Source organism: Phyllostomus discolor, chromosome 2 (genome assembly GCF_004126475.2).
Source record: "Phyllostomus discolor isolate MPI-MPIP mPhyDis1 chromosome 2, mPhyDis1.pri.v3, whole genome shotgun sequence".
Taxonomy (NCBI): Eukaryota; Metazoa; Chordata; class Mammalia; order Chiroptera; family Phyllostomidae; genus Phyllostomus; species Phyllostomus discolor.
In genome coordinates this window covers 215,109,003-215,125,621 of record NC_040904.2, presented here as the reverse complement: position 1 = coordinate 215,125,621, position 16,619 = coordinate 215,109,003, and the positions used below count along the sequence as shown (strand labels likewise).

At 68.5% G+C, this 16,619-nt stretch overlaps 1 protein-coding gene across 2 annotated transcripts in view; it reads left to right on the top strand.

The window, feature by feature from the left end:
* The window catches only part of WNT7B (Wnt family member 7B), a 43,782-nt gene extending 34,049 nt beyond the window's left edge, over positions 1-9,733 (top strand). For both annotated transcript variants that reach the window (XM_028532622.2, XM_028532620.2), the window contains exons 3-4: positions 3,142-3,413; positions 7,143-9,733. In XM_028532622.2, coding sequence (XP_028388423.1) covers positions 3,142-3,413; positions 7,143-7,622 — 752 coding nt within the window. In that variant the 3' untranslated portion in view covers positions 7,623-9,733. The remainder of the gene's footprint in view (positions 1-3,141; positions 3,414-7,142) is intronic.
* The last annotated feature ends 6,886 nt before the right edge of the window (positions 9,734-16,619 follow it).

The window sequence follows — 16,619 nt, the reverse complement described above, 5'->3', positions numbered from 1 at the left end:
CAGAACTCGGTTGGCTGCGAGCACACGGGAGGGCGAGCCGGCGTCCTGGGCAGAGCGGGTCCGGCCTTGTCCGCCAGGGCAGGCGGCAGGGCCCCAGGTGCTCGGTCTATTCGAGGACAGCAGTGCGCTGGGCGGTGGGCTCCCGCAGGTGGGCCGGCTGTCCACCCTGGCAGAGCTAGGCTGTGGGTAGTGGAGCACGGGGACTGGGGGTGGGGGTGGGCTCCGGAGTTCAAGGTCACCGCAGAGGCTGGGAGCCAGACCGTTGCTGAGCACAGCCCACAGGTCGGAGGGGCTTCCTCCTAGACCTAAGCACTCACCCCGGAGGAAGGCGCAGGCAGCTCTCTGGGGCCTGGCCAGGCAGCCCCGGAGCGATGGTGGGAGGGGACCCATCCCCGCCCCACCCCCGAGCACGCTGTGACCTGGGCAAGTCCTGAAGCCTTCGGAGCGGGCGTCCAGGCCTGCGCAGTGGGGAGGGGCCCCTCCCCGACCCTGGGGCTGTTGTGAGAATAACCGAGATGTGTGTGCAGAGCGCGGGTGCACGGGAACCCCTCGTCCAGGGCCTAACGCCAGCCTCCCGGTTCTCCCCAGTAGCCACCCCCTGTCTCCCTGGTGAGACGAGAGGGTTTGGCTCATTAAAACCAAATAAAAAAGGAATTAGCGGGAGTGGCGGCCGGTGAGTAACTGGTGAGTAACTGCGTCTGAGCTGGGCACGGCCGCGGCCAGGTGGGAGCCGGAACTCGCAGGAAGGATGGAGCGAGGGCTCCGTGAAACATGCACCCCCGCCCCTCCCCAAGCAGCTGGGCCCTGCGGCCTGGCTGGGGGCTCCGGGACGGAGTCTCCCCCTGGCTCCCACCTGGGAGAGGGTGGGCTGTTCGTGAAGAGAAGGGCCACGGGCAGGATCCAGGCCTCGGAGGGAACACCCATGCCGTCCCCGCTCCCGCTGGGCAGGGCTTGGCTGTGCGGGCTCGGAACTCCCCCGGCCTGGCCTCTGGGCGGGATTGCGCAATCGTCGTCGGAGGCTTCTCTGCTCGCCCCCTTCGCCGGGTGCCTCGGTGGCCGCATGCCCCCTCGGAGGCTGGCTCGGTCTCCCCGGGGCTCCCGCCCAGCAGTCACCTGCTGGCCAGCCGCCAGCCCCCACCCTGCGCCCCATGGTGCACAGACTGTCCAAAGGTAGCATCCCCTCCCCCAGGGCTGCTCGAGCTGATGATCTCCTGTCTCCTCCTGCCCCGGTCCCTTAGCTGCAAGAGGACCAAGTCGGGGGGAGGGCAGGGTTGCCTCCAGTGGCCCTCGCCCCAGCCCCCCACCCCCTCCCCCTGCTTCTCAGGGCTCTGATTCCAGTGCCCGGGTTTAAATCCTGCCTTGGCCACTAACACGTTTCACCGCCTGCCTCCCCCTCAGTGCCCTCCCCTGTGAGGTGCGAGCAAGGTAACGAGACCTGCCTCACAGGGGAGGGGCTCGGGGCGTGCTGCGCGTGAGACAGCCGGTGAGTGACGGCAATGGCGCGTGACCGTGTCGGCACCGCACTGCTGACCTGCTCACTGACTTTCTAAACAGTTCCAGGCTCCCCCTTCCTCGCGGGGCCGGTGAGCTCTCAAGGCCTCAGGCCGCAGCGTCCGACCCCGGCACCTGCACAGAGAGTGCCACCTGCTTCACAGGACATTGCTGCCCTGCCACGGCCGGGACCCCCGGGCCTCAGCCACCTCTTTCCTTATTACTCTTGACCTCATACTTGTAGGGCACACACCAGACACACCCTGTATGCACACACACTATACACACTCACACCACTCACAGGGAGTTAATACATACTTCTTACTAAGGCTTCCTTTAAGATGTCACCTCCTCCAGGAAGCCTTCCCAGACTCCATCCCCCACGGAGACAGGTAGGGAATCTTTTGAGGTTCCGTGATTCCCTGTGGCCCCTTCTTGCAGAGTTCTGTGGTCGCCTCCTTTCCCGGAATCCCCCCACTAGTTTATGACCCCTGCCCGGGGTGCCTGTGTGTGAGCTTGTTGGCAGGCTCTGCTGGGCTTGGGCGGAACAAGCAAGGGGTTCAGTAATCCACTTCACACCCACCAGACTTCCCTTCAGATCGTAGTGACCTAATTCGGAGCCAGGGAGGTCGATTCCCATCTTCGACCCGTCCCTGTGAGACGGGGAGTAAGGATTTGCTCTGGCAGGTGGTCTGGGACGGCTGCCTGGAGGAGGAGGCCTGGAAACTGGCTTTGGAAGGTGGTTAGGATCTGAGCAGGAAGAGGAAGGGGATTCCACCAAAGAGACCTGGTGATCTCCAGGGGCATGTGAGCAGCACTGGAAGGACAATTGCGGTTTTGGGTGGAGGATGGACAGAGGGCCGGGGGGCCAGCTGGGCTTGGGCTACTGGCGAAGAGTTCGGGTGTGGACGGTGGGCTTTCCCTCCCCAGCTCGGGCAGAGGAGAGCCGTGGACGGTGCTGCGGGGAGATGCCCGGAGCTGCACTCTGAGCCCCCTGTGGCAGTGGCTAGGGGGTGAGGGACGCAGGGAGCACCGGCACCCGAGTCTGGGTGGTCCAGGGGCCCTGAGGCAAGCTGGGGTGTTGCAGAAGGAAGGCTCGAGAGGCCGGGGCCTGGTGACAGGGTGACAGGGGTGGTCAGAGGGAGGGAGGCGGCAACAAAGAGGTGGGGAGGGCTCCGAGCTGCATGGATTCTGCCCGGTGTCCGGCTGGTGGGCGCCCCCCACGGAGGACTGCAGTGGTGGCTGGTTCATGAGGAGCAGCGCTGGGAGTCTGGTGGAGGGGATCCGGCCGAGGCGCAGGCCCCACACCCCCGTCGCAGGGGCTGCCCGGTGCTGTCCACACGGGTGGGGAAACTGAGCCCCTCCCGCCCAAGATCCTGGGGCAGGGAGAGAAGGTGCCACGTGCTGGTGGCAGGGGTAAGCCCTGCACAGAGCGCTCCCGTGACACCCGGCACCGTCCTGGCCGTAGCTCTGCGAGGCAGGCTCCCTCGGCCCCACTTGGCTGAGGTCGAAGCTCAGACAGGACAAGGGCTGAGCCCAGGGACACAGGCAGGCCGGTAGGTGGCCTGGGCCCCGCTGGCTCTGGGTCCCTGGAGCCCAGGGCGCAGCAACCTGCGAGGCCTCACCGGCTGCACCGTCCCCGCCCCGCAGGGAGCCGTGAGGCCGCCTTCACGTACGCCATCACCGCAGCGGGCGTGGCCCACGCGGTCACCGCCGCCTGCAGCCAGGGCAACCTGAGCAACTGCGGCTGCGACCGCGAGAAGCAGGGCTACTACAACCAGGCCGAGGGCTGGAAGTGGGGCGGCTGCTCGGCCGACGTGCGCTACGGCATCGACTTCTCCCGGCGCTTCGTGGACGCGCGCGAGATCAAGAAGAACGCGCGTCGCCTCATGAACCTGCACAACAACGAGGCAGGCAGGAAGGTAAGGGGGCCAGAGGCGTGGCCTGGCGAGCGCTGGGCGGGGCTGGCGGTCAAGGGGCGGGGCGGGGCGAGTGCAGGGCGGAGCTGGCGTGGTGGGCGCCGGGCTGGGCTGGTGCCCGGTGTGGCCGCTGCATCACTGGGGTCTCGACCTCCCTAGCGCCTCTCTTAGCAGAGGGAGCCGGGACCCCGGGCCCCAAAGGTGCAGTGCGGGTGGTGCTGGGCGAGACAGTCACCACGATGGACCCAGCAGTTATGAGAGATGGGCCTTCTTGTTTCGGTCCCAGAGGAGTGGAAACTGAGTCCGGGAGGGATGCAGCGCTGTGCCCGCAGCGTCCTCCGTGCAGGGAGCCCTGGGAGGCAGGCGTGAGGCGGGGACCCGGTGTGCCCAAGGGTGGGAGCCGGACCTGGCTGAGGACCCAAGGGTGTCTGGTCCCAGAGGGGCCGTGCCGACACACCAGGACAGGCTTCTCAGAGGAGGTGGCCTCCGGTTCAGGTTGCCCCGAGAGGCCTGAGGAAGGGAGGTTCTGAGGAGGGAGGGGCATCCTCGGGAGCGCGGGGGAACCCAAGCCGCAGGCTCCAGAGAAGCGGCTGGCCGCTCGCAGGGGTGGGCGCCGTGGGGCGGGTGATCGTGGAGGACGTGCCGGCGGGGCCCACTGGGGAAGAAGTCAGGGCGGGCCTGGCCCTGCTGCGGGGAGATGAGGGCCTCCGATACCGGGCTGGGAGGCGCGGCCACCATGGCGGCAAGATGGCCAGAGATAGGCCCGGCAGCGGAGCAGAACGCCTGCCTCCCCAGCCCGGCCCCCAGCCTGGGGCCGCAGCAGGGCGCCAGGGCCCGAGGGGCTCCGCAGGCCCGGGACAGACCTGCCTTTCCAGGCAGAGAGGGGTCGAAATTGCTCCACAAACACTCATTCAACAAACGCTCCTTGCCCCTCCTCTGTGCCCGGGCCAGGTGGGCACGGGGTCCACACCTGGGGACGGTGAGAGCCCCGGGGGCTGGCGGGAAGGGGGGCAGAAGCTCCCTGGGGGTGGGGAGGTCCCAGGGGAGCCTTGAAGGACACGCCAGAGCTGAGACAAGCAGGGGCAGAAGGAGCTGGCACTTGGGTGGGGGGTGGGGCCACACACGGTTCAGGCTGGCGGGAGCAGGAAGGGTGGGCAAGACGGGGCTGGAGAAGTGGGCGGGGGCCGGCCGGAACAGGCCTTGGACGCCAGGCCAAGCGTTTGATCTTGTGGCTGTAGAGGCTGCCGTGCAGTGGGGTGCTGATTACATTTTGGCCAAGCGAACAAATGAAGGAAGGAATGAGTGACCACCTTTGCCTCGAAGGAGCCTGCAGGCAGCACGAAGGCCCCGTGCCCTAAGCGCGGGCAGATCGAGGTCTGCGCCTAGGGGTGGAGAGGAAGGCGAGATGCACTTAGCTGGAGGCATCTGGAGGGCTTCCTGCAGGAGGAGGCACAGCTGAGCTCTCCATGAAACCCCTGCCCTCTGAGATTGTGCAGGGGCTTTCCCACAGCCCTGGGAAGAGGGTCTCACCGTGCCCACATTACTCGGGAGAACAGCAGGGCCCAGAGTGAGCTGCAGAGCTGCTGGTGGCCGAGGCTGAGCTCTGGTCCCTGCTCCATGGGGACGGTGCACGGGCGGCAGAGTTGTGGAGAGGGGACTCGTAGCCGAGGGACCAGCGCAGGCAAAGGCACGGCACGGAGCAGCAAGGCTGCCGGCCCGGCCTGGGGCGTCCAGGCGGGTGAGGGGACTGGCAGATTGGAAGGGCCTGGTGGTGAGGGGCTTCGACAGCCAGGTTGGATTTTGGCTTCCTGGGCACAGGGGGCACTGCAGGTCCCTGAGGGAAAGGGGTGCTGAGACACTCGAGGGCCAGGGTGGTGTCCGATTCGGCCCCGAGGTCCTGTGTGAACCCCAGGGCTGGCCTGGTGGGGGGCTCGGAGAGGCTCGGAGACTTTCAGATGGTAAAAGGCATTGGGCAGGAGGCAGGCAGGCTTGGGCCCTGGGGAGACAGGGGGCGGGAGAACCAGGGCGCTGGGGAGGGGGCCCAGGCCTGGCTGGGGAGACGAAGATGAGGAGAGTGAGCACGTGGCAGGGTTTGCACGGGTGAAGCCCCGAACCGAGAAGCTGTGAACTGAGGAGAAGCAGGTTATTGGGTTTGGGGGGGGGCAGTTTGAGGGCCCGTCAGGGACAGGGCGGCTGCAGGAAGGGCTACAAAGGGGTCGGCAGCCAGGACTCCAGCGCCAGCGCCGCCCCTGGCTCTCTCGAGGCACTGGCTGACCCGGTCCCTCTTCCCCCAGACCGGGCTTGTGGCCTGTGCCCTGGACCCAGACGCCCATGGCCCTACGATCCCAGTTCTGTGTCTTCCCCGGGATAGCCCACCCCCTGACTCCAGGCCACCAGCCTCCAGGCCCACCCGGCACACGGGCGATGCTCATTCGGGCCACATCTGCCCTTGGTGGGGACGGTGACAGTGTCCGGGCCCTGTTCCTCCTGCACCCCTCCTGGAACACCCCTCCTCTTAGCTGAGGAGCTCCTCTTGCATAAACAGGGGGTGCACACACCTCCTCCTCCAGGAAGCCCCCTGCCCCAGGCACTCTCACCCCGGGAGCTCCCGCAGCCCCCGCACTTGGCTGTGCCACCAGCCAGTCCCCTTCTGGTCCTGCATGGACTGTGAGCCCTGCACGTCCTCACCTGGGCCCCGGGCCCCGGGCCCCAGGCCGCCGGGGGGAGCAGAGGGGTTGGTTCTACGGGATGTTCCTCTCGCCCCTTCTCACCCCTGGGGTGGCCGTGGGCTCCTCCTCTGGCCCCAGGGACGGGGGTCGCCTGTCTCCTCCAGAGCTGGGCCTCGGAAGTGCGGCCGGGGAAGCGAGGACAGCTGACAAATGGCCCCTCGGTGGCCGGGGGCCGCAGCTAATGATTCCCATCTTTAATCAGCCGGCTGGCAGGGCCCTTTCGATCCGGGTAAATGAGTTCCCCGGGGGTCAGGGCTGGCTCTGGGAATCGGCCTTCCGGGGCCTGCAAGGGAGGCCCAAGGAAAACACGGCTCGGAGCCGGAGAGAAAGAACAACAGGGGCCGGGGACGCCTTCCCAGCAGGCCACGCGCCTGGGCCTCGCGGCCTCGTGCGCTCCCCCCTCCAGCTGTCCGCCCCTGCGTTCCCCGGCACTCAGAACTCCGTGCGCTCACGGGGCTTTCACTGAGTGGCTGTTTATTGGGTGGGGACGGCGCGCCAGGCCCTCCACCAGGCCCGAGGGCAGGGGGTGGGGGAGACGGGGTGGGGGACCTGCGCCTATTCAACACCCGCTGTTGCCACGGCGAGGCACCTGCCCACAACCTGGCCAAACCCCCTGATGCCCCGCGACCTACAGGAAGTTTCACGGCACACAGAGCCTCCGTTTTCTCGTGGCGTGCTGACCCCCCAGCTCCCTAAAGGGTAGCTAGCGACGAGAACCTTCGGAGCACTGTGGGTAACCCCGTGCCCAGCCCTGCCGAGTTCTGAATATTCTCGCGGGCCCCTCGCCAGGCCCCCCCACCCAGTAGGGGCCTGTGGCCCTGGCCCTCTTCAGAGGGAGGAGGGAGACTGAGGCTCAGAGAGGAGACGAGTCCCCGTGGTGATGCAGCAGGGAGTGTGGGCAGCCGGCTCCCATCAGGCAGAAGTGTAGGGGGCGCAGGTGGAGGGGCCCTCCCCGCCCGGCCACACACGCCCTCAGCCCCGCTCCGTGCCCGCCCGCCCGCAGGTCCTGGAGGAGCGCATGAAGCTGGAGTGCAAGTGCCACGGGGTGTCGGGCTCCTGCACCACCAAGACCTGCTGGACCACGCTGCCCAAGTTCCGCGAGGTGGGCCACCTGCTCAAGGAGAAGTACAACGCGGCCGTGCAGGTGGAGGTGGTGCGGGCCAGCCGCCTGCGGCAGCCCACCTTCCTGCGCATCAAGCAGCTGCGCAGCTACCAGAAGCCCATGGAGACGGACCTGGTGTACATCGAGAAGTCGCCCAACTACTGCGAGGAGGACGCGGCCACGGGCAGCGTGGGCACGCAGGGCCGCCTGTGCAACCGCACGTCGCCCGGCGCGGACGGCTGCGACACCATGTGCTGCGGCCGCGGCTACAACACGCACCAGTACACCAAGGTCTGGCAGTGCAACTGCAAGTTCCACTGGTGCTGCTTCGTCAAGTGCAACACCTGCAGCGAGCGCACCGAGGTCTTCACCTGCAAGTGAGGCGGGTGGCCACGGCCACGGCCACGGCCACGGCCGCGCAGGCAGGCAGGCAGGCAGCCGCCCACCGCCATCGCTTTTGCACATGGGTTCCCCGCCTTCCCCGCTCCGTGCGGCCGGCTGGGGCAGAGGGGGCTGTGGAAGGTGGGGCTCCCACGGGGCTGTCACCCTCTCCCCGTTGCCAGCAGCTCCTTCCTGCCACTCCCGTCACTTCCTGTGGCGGAACAGCGCCCGGGACCCAGCTGCCCCCTCCTCCTCCTCCTCGACGGGGCCGAGTGAATTGCCTTTCTTTTCTTCGGGACAGGGACACACGTCGTACCCCCGGAAAGCAAAGCAACCATGAGACTCTGAGGGTGTCCCTCCCCCCACTGGCCCCCTCCCCCGCTCCCCAGCCTTGAGACTGTTTCTCAGGCCACAGCAGCCCCTGGGCCCTGGGGCGGTCTGGGCAGACGCCGAGAGCGGCTATTTATGTTGCCATGGCATCCGAGGAGGGCTCCCAGCGCTCAGGCACAGCTGGTCCTCGCTCTGCACTCTGTGCTCCGTGCTCGCGCCCCCTCTGCCGCTGCCTCCTCTCCCGGGCCGAGGGGGCGTCCCTGTGCACGGCGCCCTCCCGCATCCCGCCCCGGGTCCCCGCGTGAGCTGAGCGGGGGCTTGGTGACCAACGTGGCCCTGAGAGGGCCTCCGAGGACAGCTCTGGACAGGGACCTCCGGTCCCCCTCTTTTCTTTTAGAAAAACTGTGTCAAACGGATCAAAACGTCATCTGCGTTAGGCTCTGGGAGGGCCACGTCCCCTCCCAAATGCTGTGGCCCTCCCAGCCCCTCGCCAGCCTGGCACCTCGCCATTTACAGAGCCACCCCACCCACCTCGGCCAGCCAGACCCCAGGACAGAGCTGGGCTGGGAGTAGTCAGGGTGTTCGCCCCATTGGACAGATGGGGACACCGAGGCCCAGAGTGGAGCGCTAGCCAGAGTCCCCCACAAGGGGGCCCCCGCTCCTTGAGAACCCAACTGTGCCCCTTCCCCGTGCCAGCCTCCCTGGGGTCTGCACGACCCCCTCTCCCAGAGGTGCCTGTGAGGGTTGTTGGTGGACTCCTTGCCTGTCCTGGCCCTTTCACCTTTCACCCTTCACCCTGACCCCGGTGCGGAGGACACTTGGATCCAGGGCCTCACTGGGCCAGGCCCCCTGGACGCCGCCCACAGCGTGCCCACACCATGCAGACCCGCCCTTGCAGTCCAGCTCACCCCGGAACCCGGGAGACAGGAGCGGGAAGGGGTCCAGCCAGCTCTGAACCCCCGTGTGGGGTGGAGAGGGGAGAAGCCCGGGCCGGGGGCTGGGCGCCGGCTCTGCTCACACTCCCACCCTTCCCCGGGGGGACGGAGGCCCAGGGGCAGGACTTGCCAGGCAGTGCGGTGTGCGGTGACGTCTGGTGCACTCTCTACTGCCCACACACCCCCACCCCGAATCTAGGGTGTTTCTTGACCCAAGGAAATGTTTCCCACGGTGCCCTCAGGGGCTGCCCGGCCAAGTGGGCTGGACACTCGCCTGGGGCGAGCCACAGCGTCTGGGCCTGGCTTCCCCCCCGAGCGCCCCCAGCGACACCAGGACACTCCCTTAGCTGCTGTCCTGGGACCTTCCAGGCCACCGTGAGTGCCCCCGCCCTCCCCCCCCCCCGGGTCCCAGGACACCCCGAGTCCACAGACCCAATGTCCTCTGCCAAGGACCCTGGTTAACTTATATTGTTATATAGTGTCGAAATGTCTATAATGTCCTTTAAATTATTGTGACCTACACTGGGTACTGGGGGAGTGGCCGCGCGCCATCCCCTGAGACAGGCTCCTCCTGCTGGAGACAGACTCTCGGGGCCCCCGACGCCACCGAGTCCTGGGCACTGCCCTTCAGCGTCCAGTGCCCCTGCGAGGCCCCGCCCTCCCTCGCGTCCACCCGCAGTGGCCCGGCCCTTGGGAGCGGGCGACGGGGCGGCCGGAGCGGGGGCGGCGGTGGCCGCGGTGCTGCACGTCCTGCAGTGCCCACTTGGGGAGAGCTGGCGGTCTCTGACGGGCGGCGTCCGGCCCCTGGAGGGAGCAGTGGCCCCAATAAAGCTGGAATCAAAGACTCGAGTGTGTGTGGGGTCTATGCGGCGTCCCAGGAGGGAGACAGGTTGTCACCTGAGGACGGACCCTGCCCCGAGACTGTCCTCACATCTGGCCCAGGTCCTGGGCAAGCCCTTGAGCCACACCTTCCTCCAGGTACCTTTGGGCCTGCCCCACCCAGCAGGGGCCACTGTGGAGGCCTGGACCCAGACCCGGAGGCCTCCCCGGACAGCCTGGACTCGAGCTCAGAGACGGGACCATGGCCTGGTGCGGGAGCTGACCCCGGGGCTGGTGGGGGCTGTTCTCAGGAGAATGGGGGGCTGGGGGTGGGGAATGCCCAGCTGGGAGACCCTGGCCCCATCTGCCTCCTTCTGTGCCTCCCCGCCCTGACCCTAGCTGGCCTCAGGGTCCCTGGGAGGGTCCAGCTATGTCTTATGGGTTTGGTCTCAAGGGCCACCCCCCACCCCTACCACCCCGGGGCGCTCCCTGCCCTCTGTGGCATGGGAAGGTGGCCGAGGCCCCTGGGCAGCCACCAGGCCTGCTCTCCCCAGAGGCCGGGCCTCCGCCCGCGGTAACCATGCACCGGGACAGTGAATGGCATTCCTGCCGAGGGCCGGAAGGCATGTGGTGGGGCCGGTTTGGCCACTGCCCGCCGTCCCAGTGGCCTGGCATCGGGCTGAACCGCTGATCAAACAGCCCCCGTCTGCACTGTGCCCGCCTGGGCACCCACGGGCCTGGCCCCAGCCCTGGGCAGAGCTCCACGGAGGGGCCACCAGGGGGGCTTGCCGACGGCGTCCTGGCCCCCAGAGTGTGCAGAGGGGTGACGGCCGGGAGCGAGCCCCTCCTGACCCCAGGCTCAGGCAGCCTGTGGGTGGCCCTCCCTGGTGTATGGCCTCGGTTTCCCCATCGAGAGCAGGAGGTAGCGGGGCTGGGTGGCGGTGGTCAGAGAGGCCCACGGGCCCGGGCGAGGTGCGGGCAGTTGGCAGGAGTCCCGCTTCCCCGGGAGACGGTAAGCAGATCCGCGGTGGCGGCCGCGGGAACGCCGGGGTCCGACTACTCCCCCGGGGCCAGGAATGAGGAAGGAGCCCGAGAACGCCACGGCCCCAGTGCCCGGGCGGTGCTCATTTCTTGGCTGCGGTTCAACCCCGGCCCCGGCCTCCCAGGGCCTCCGGCAAACCCTCCGGGCCCCACCCAAGGCGAGGAGCCCGCACTGCTGGCCCGGCCCAGGGGGCCGCCTCGCCCCCAGCCCCACGCTCCGGCTCCGAGGCTGATATTCCAGAAGCCTCTCCCCAGGCAGCCCAGTGGGGCCCACACACGATGGATCATCATCCCCGAGGGAGCCCCTCGGCTCTCCGCCGGCCGCTGGGCATGCAGGGCCCAGGTGTCCCTTCCCCAGGCTGCCCTGGCCCTGCCCTGCCGAGCACAGGACCCCCAAGGCGGGAGCGAGCCCCGGGCCTCTGCTGGGCAGGATGTGGGGACACTGGCCGGACAGCTGGACTTCCGGGGCCCTCGCCACCACCCGCTCACCCTCCCTCCACCTGCTCACCGGCTTGCTCGGTCCCGCCGGAGGCGGGGGCCAGCTCCCTGGGGGCCAGCTCCCTGGGCAGCTCCCTGGGGACAGGGCGCTTCGAGCCTGGCCCTGGTCTCAGGGGCTTCGGCTCTTCACTCCACTCTCCTGCCCCGACAGGCAGCCCGTTCCGGGGGCGCGACCCCTGAGTGAGGCAGCCTGAGAGGCAGGAAAGGGCCCCTCCGCCCCTCGAGCCTCGGCTTCCCCATCTGTGGAATGGGTGCAGTGGGTGGGCTCTGCCTGTCGCACCGCTCACCTCTGTCTAGAGAAACACGGGCCTACCCATGCCTCCCACACTGTTCCCCCCGCCCACAGGGCTGGCCCCTCAGCTTCGGGCTGGTGACCCAGCTCACAGGGTCCCTGAGGCCTCGGTGGGCAGAGGCTCACTCCTCTGTGTGGCCTGTGGAGTGCTCCCCGACCCTCGGCTCCCCTCCGACAGCCCACCTCGCCCCACACGAAGCCCACCCCACCCCCGCCACCCGCCAGTGAGCCACTCCTGCCCCGGCCTGCTCATCGACCTCCCCGCACACCCCAACTTGCTCCAGCTATGCCCTCTGCCTGGGGGTCCTTCCTTCTACAACCCCTGTCCACCCCCCCACAACACCCACCTTCCCCAGCAAGCTCACCTGGGCTCCCTCGCCCCTCACCCTTAGTCCCGGCTCTCACCCCACCCCCATCCTGACGGGCAGGGGCCCTCCTGCTGTGACTGCCCACCCACCCCCAAGCAGGCAGCCGGGGTGGGGGGAGCCCGGAGCAGGGGGCCCTGCCAGCGCGCAGGTGCGTGGAACCCCCCGCCCCCCACCAGGCACTGGGTCTGGCCCGCAGTCACCCACAACCCGCACAACACCCTTCCCCGGACAGGTCCGTGCCGGCTCCTCCTTACAGGCGGGAGAGCGGGGGCACAGCACACAGGGTCTGTCCGGGGTCACGGGGGCGCGAGGCAGAACTGGGATGTGATCTCAGGTCCCGTGGGGCCTGCCTTCTACCCAGCCCGCACACCTCCCCCCGGGAGGGGAACAGAGGCCCCCCGCCGGCCCCAGGCGGCACAGGGACGCATGGACGGGGATGGCGAGGGCGCGTCCCAGGGCGGAGATGACAGCAGCCATCTGTCCTCACCCGGGACAGAACAGGAAAGACCGGGTTACAGAACACGGATCTGGGGTAGACGTCTGGGTGAACTTCTGGGTGAACCGGAGCTGGGGAAGGGGTCGGGAGGGCAGGGCCGGGTGAAGGAGCAGAGGGAGGGGCCGGGGCCCGGGGCGGGGGAAGCAGGACGGGTGAGGGGGGCCAGAGGCCAGGGGGCCCACTCGACTGGGGCCCAGGAGCAGGACGTCGCCCCGGGGTGGCCTGCTGCGGTCCTGTCTGGTTTCCTTCCTCAGCGTCCAAGCAGCCCCCACCTTCCCCTCCGTGATGCCACCCGCCTGCTCCGCACGTCCAGGTCCCGTAGGACCTGAAGACGCAGTCACCTGGCCGGGCCCTCCCGGGACCCTTGGGAATCAGAAGGTGTGTGTTGGTGGCCCGGGAGTGGCAGAGTCGGCGCCCCTGGCAGCGCCCAGCAGAGGCCTGGGCAGTGGGCAGCTGAGGGCAGCCTGGAGCCCACCCGCGCCTGCCCTGGGTGGCCCAGGGCCCGGGCTGGACCTGCCTGGCCGGCTCCTCAGGCCGGTCTGGACTCCGTGCCTCTCGGAGCACAGCTGGAGCCCCTCGGCCGCCCGCACCCCCCCGCCTCCAGGCCTGGCCAGAGGCGTCCTCTTACTCCACCTGCAGGCGGCAGCCCCGGACGGGGCTGGGACACCGCCAGGTGCCGGCCCCAGGTGTCCTTCCCGGGGCCGCGCTGGTCTGCCTGGGGCGGCCAGGCCACCCGCCCTGGGGCCCGAGGGTGGCCGGCAGGACTTCAGTCCTTCCAGGACGAGCCCAGTGCGGGGGTCTCGGCTACCCGCTCTGGGCGGGACCCCTGGGGAGGCTTTCTGTCTGGAAGCCCCTGCCTGAGCCGCTGGGGCCGGGCCTCGGCCGGGCCGTTCGCTGGTTCTGCCCGTGTATCCCACCCACCCCCACTCCGAGCGGGCTGGGGGGCTTTGTCTAAGGCCCCTCCCTGCCTGGGGGCTCAGCCTGCTCTGCAGCCCCTGCTGGCCCACCAGCAGGACGGGATCTTGCGTCTGTCCCTTCCCGTGCCCCTTCGCTCGCCGCCCATGGTTGCGGGACTCCTCCATGTCCGGAGCTCGGCTGGGCGTGGCAGGGCAGAGCAGAACCTGCTCTGACGGGGTCTTCCCTGATGAGCCCCGGGCCGGGGTGCGGACGGAATGAAGGACAGACTGGCCCTCTGCTCCCCTCCCCCCGGTACCTGAGGCTGCAGCGGAGGGCGGTGGGGCTGGGAGAGCAGAGGGGTGTGGGACCTGGCTCGGGCGGTGGTGGTCAGGGAAGGCTTCCTGGAGGAGGGGGCACCGAGGCTGGGGTCCAGAAGGCAAGGACAAGAAAGAGAGGCATCGGGAAGAGGCGGGAGGGGGAGCTGCTCCAGGCCCGAGAGTGGAGGTGAGCGAGGGTCAGGGGTGCGACCTAGGGTAACAGGAGGGTTGGGGAGCATGGGGTTTGGGGGACTGAAGGGGGAAGTGCAGTCTGGAGAGCTGCCCCACAGTGGACAAGGTTCCAGAAGGTTCCAGAAGGTTCTAGAAGGACAGAGGGGAAACTTGCTCTTGAGTCTTGGGGTTTCCAGCACTTGGCAGGGCCTCTCCCGGCCCCCGCCCCTGCCCCTGCCTCGTGACCACGCAGTCCCGGTCTTTCCGGGCAGAGGGCTGAGCACCGGCTGGCCTTCCCTCCTGGCCTCACTGACCCCGGGCCACAGTCTGGGGCCCTCGCTTTCCGGTGGAGGAGCCAGTCAATGAGTTGGAAGCTGCTGGGCTCCAGGGCCCCTTCTGAGGCTGCTCCCAGCCTACCCCCCTCCCTTCGCTGGGCCTTAGACAGGGGTTTGCCGGCCCAGACCGTGGTCCCACCGGCCTAGCACAGACCTCCGAGGAGGGGCCTCCCCGGTCCTGGTCCTCCTCAGGGCCTCCGTGGCCCTGTGTGGACCGGCCGCTCCCGGGGTCCTCGTCAGACCCAGGATGTTCCTGGCCTAGGGGCTCCCTGAGCCGGCTGCCCGGGCTCCCGGGCCCACCCCCCCGAGCTGGCCAGGCCGAGCCCTGGACTTTGAGCTGCTCCTCACCGCCCAGTCCCTGGGGTGCGGCCCTGCCTGCTGAGAGCATGGTGGCCTTGTGGATGGGTCGGGACACTGGCCGGGTGGCTGTCTCCTGCTTCCCCACCCCGGGTTCCCAGCGAAGGAAGATTGATTACCAATCAATGACAGACAGCCTGGGGAGGGAGGCAGCCCGCGGCAGCCGATCTGAGTCACCAGGACTGTCCGGGCGGCCTGGGGCGGGGCGTGCCCGGCGGCAGGGGGTGGCGCCCCGTCCGTCTCAAGGGCCCGCCTTCAGGGACAGGGCCTGCAGGCCGCATGCAGTTTTGGGGGACTTGGGGGCAGCCCTGGGAGGCCCAGCAGGGGACGTCGCAAAGCCTGGGCCACAGGACAAAGCTCCTGGAAGGAGGCGATTTCTGGCCACTAGAGAAATTCAAGTGGGGCTTGGTGTCCACGTGACGGAGAGAGAGGTGTGCAGCCCCTCGGGGTCCGGACCCCACGACTCTCAGGGGCTGAGAGGCTGTGCGCTCTGCCTGCAGGGCTCAGCCGTCCCAGAGGGTCTCGGCTCTGAGGCAGGGTGGGGGCGGGCCATGCTGGGTCCCGTGGGGCGGTCCCACTGACACCCTCTCCCCCAGCACCCGGCGCCCAGCTGCCTCTGGACGCGAGAAGCTTTGCCTCACGCTGATGCATTCAATCCACAAGTGTGCGTGCCCATCTCCTGTGCCAGGTGCGGGGATGTGGCGGAAGTCCCGTCCGAGGGGAGCTGACAGCCAGAGGGGGCACGAGACAGCCCGCGTCCATAAGGAAGGGAACGGGAGTCACGCGGCATAGACAGCTGGGTGCAGAAGAAGGGGACCAGGGCTAAGGAAATCGGGGCCGGGAGCCCCACCTCCTGGCCTCGCCGGCGTCCCGGGGACCCCCTCAGCGGGCGTCCCTCCCCTCTCAGATTCCCTGGCTGGTCTCTGACCGAGGCTGCGTGGCAGGGCCCCCCGAGTCCTCTCCTGTCCCCTCACAAAGCTGTCTGGCTCTGACTCTCTGTGCACCTGGCCAAGTCGCCTGAGACCCCTTTGAGGCTCCAGCTCCCGCAGGTGCCACCAGCTTGTCCCCTAACTGCCCTGCCACCCCCCCGGGGACTCCCTGGGAATCACTCACCCTGAACCCTCCCCACAGCCTAAGAGACACCCCTCCCTGAAGACCCGCAGGTTCATGGGCCACCTCCACCCAGGACGCTGGGGCACCTGGGCTTCTGCGTGACCAGGACACCTGACCCTCTCAGACCCGTCGCATCCCCTCTCCCCAACTAGCAGCCTTGCTCCCTCTGGCTGACACTCCCCCTCACGCCCCGCCACCTCCCACTTGGTCCTGGTCACCCTCAGCTGGGACTCCGCTTCCTCCAGGGTACCTGGTCAGTGCCACCCACCCCCTGGGCCTGTGTCAGTGGTCTGTTTGCTCTCAAACAGGGGGCCGCTATTACCGTGGGGCTGGTGTCCAAGCCCCTCCGGGCACCCCCCGGGCCTGAGGCCGGCTCGCCTGGGCGTGGCCCGCCTCACCGAGGTGCCTCCCGCGCGGCGGTAATGGGCACCTTAATCCCGTAATCATTTTCTGATACCTTCACGCTCCAGTCGCCGGCGGTTCCGTCAAAACTTGGCAGGAGCCCCGAGCTCCAGACCAGGCCCTTGCACAACACCGGGGTGGGCGGGGGGCAGGGGGAGCCCCGAGGGACCAGGAGATGCGCCTATTTTTAGCCCCGAGAAGAAAGCTAAACCCCAACACATACGACATGCAGCACAAATATTTGTTTTTCTTCTTGAAAGGGCCCGGGTGGCGGGCCTGGGGCTGGAAGCACACGCTCGGATGAGCCCCGCCGGCTCGCAGGGAGCTGGGCCTGTCCCCACACGCCCCGCCCAGCGCTGCCTCCCGAGGGCCGCCACCCCGCCACGCCCGGACCTCCCGGGGCCCGCCCACCGCCCTTCGGGGGACAAGCCGGGCCACTGCCCCCTCCCACCGTGCTCCGACCACTGACCCTTCCTGCCCCTGGCCTGCTCCCCCTCTGTCCGGGCAGCGATGGAAATCAACCTCCCAAGAACCCCTTCCCTGTGGACGTCCTCCCTCCAGTGTCCCCTGTGCCCTCGGGCCGGCCACCGCCGGCGACCTCGGGAGCAGATGTCCCTATTTCTGGG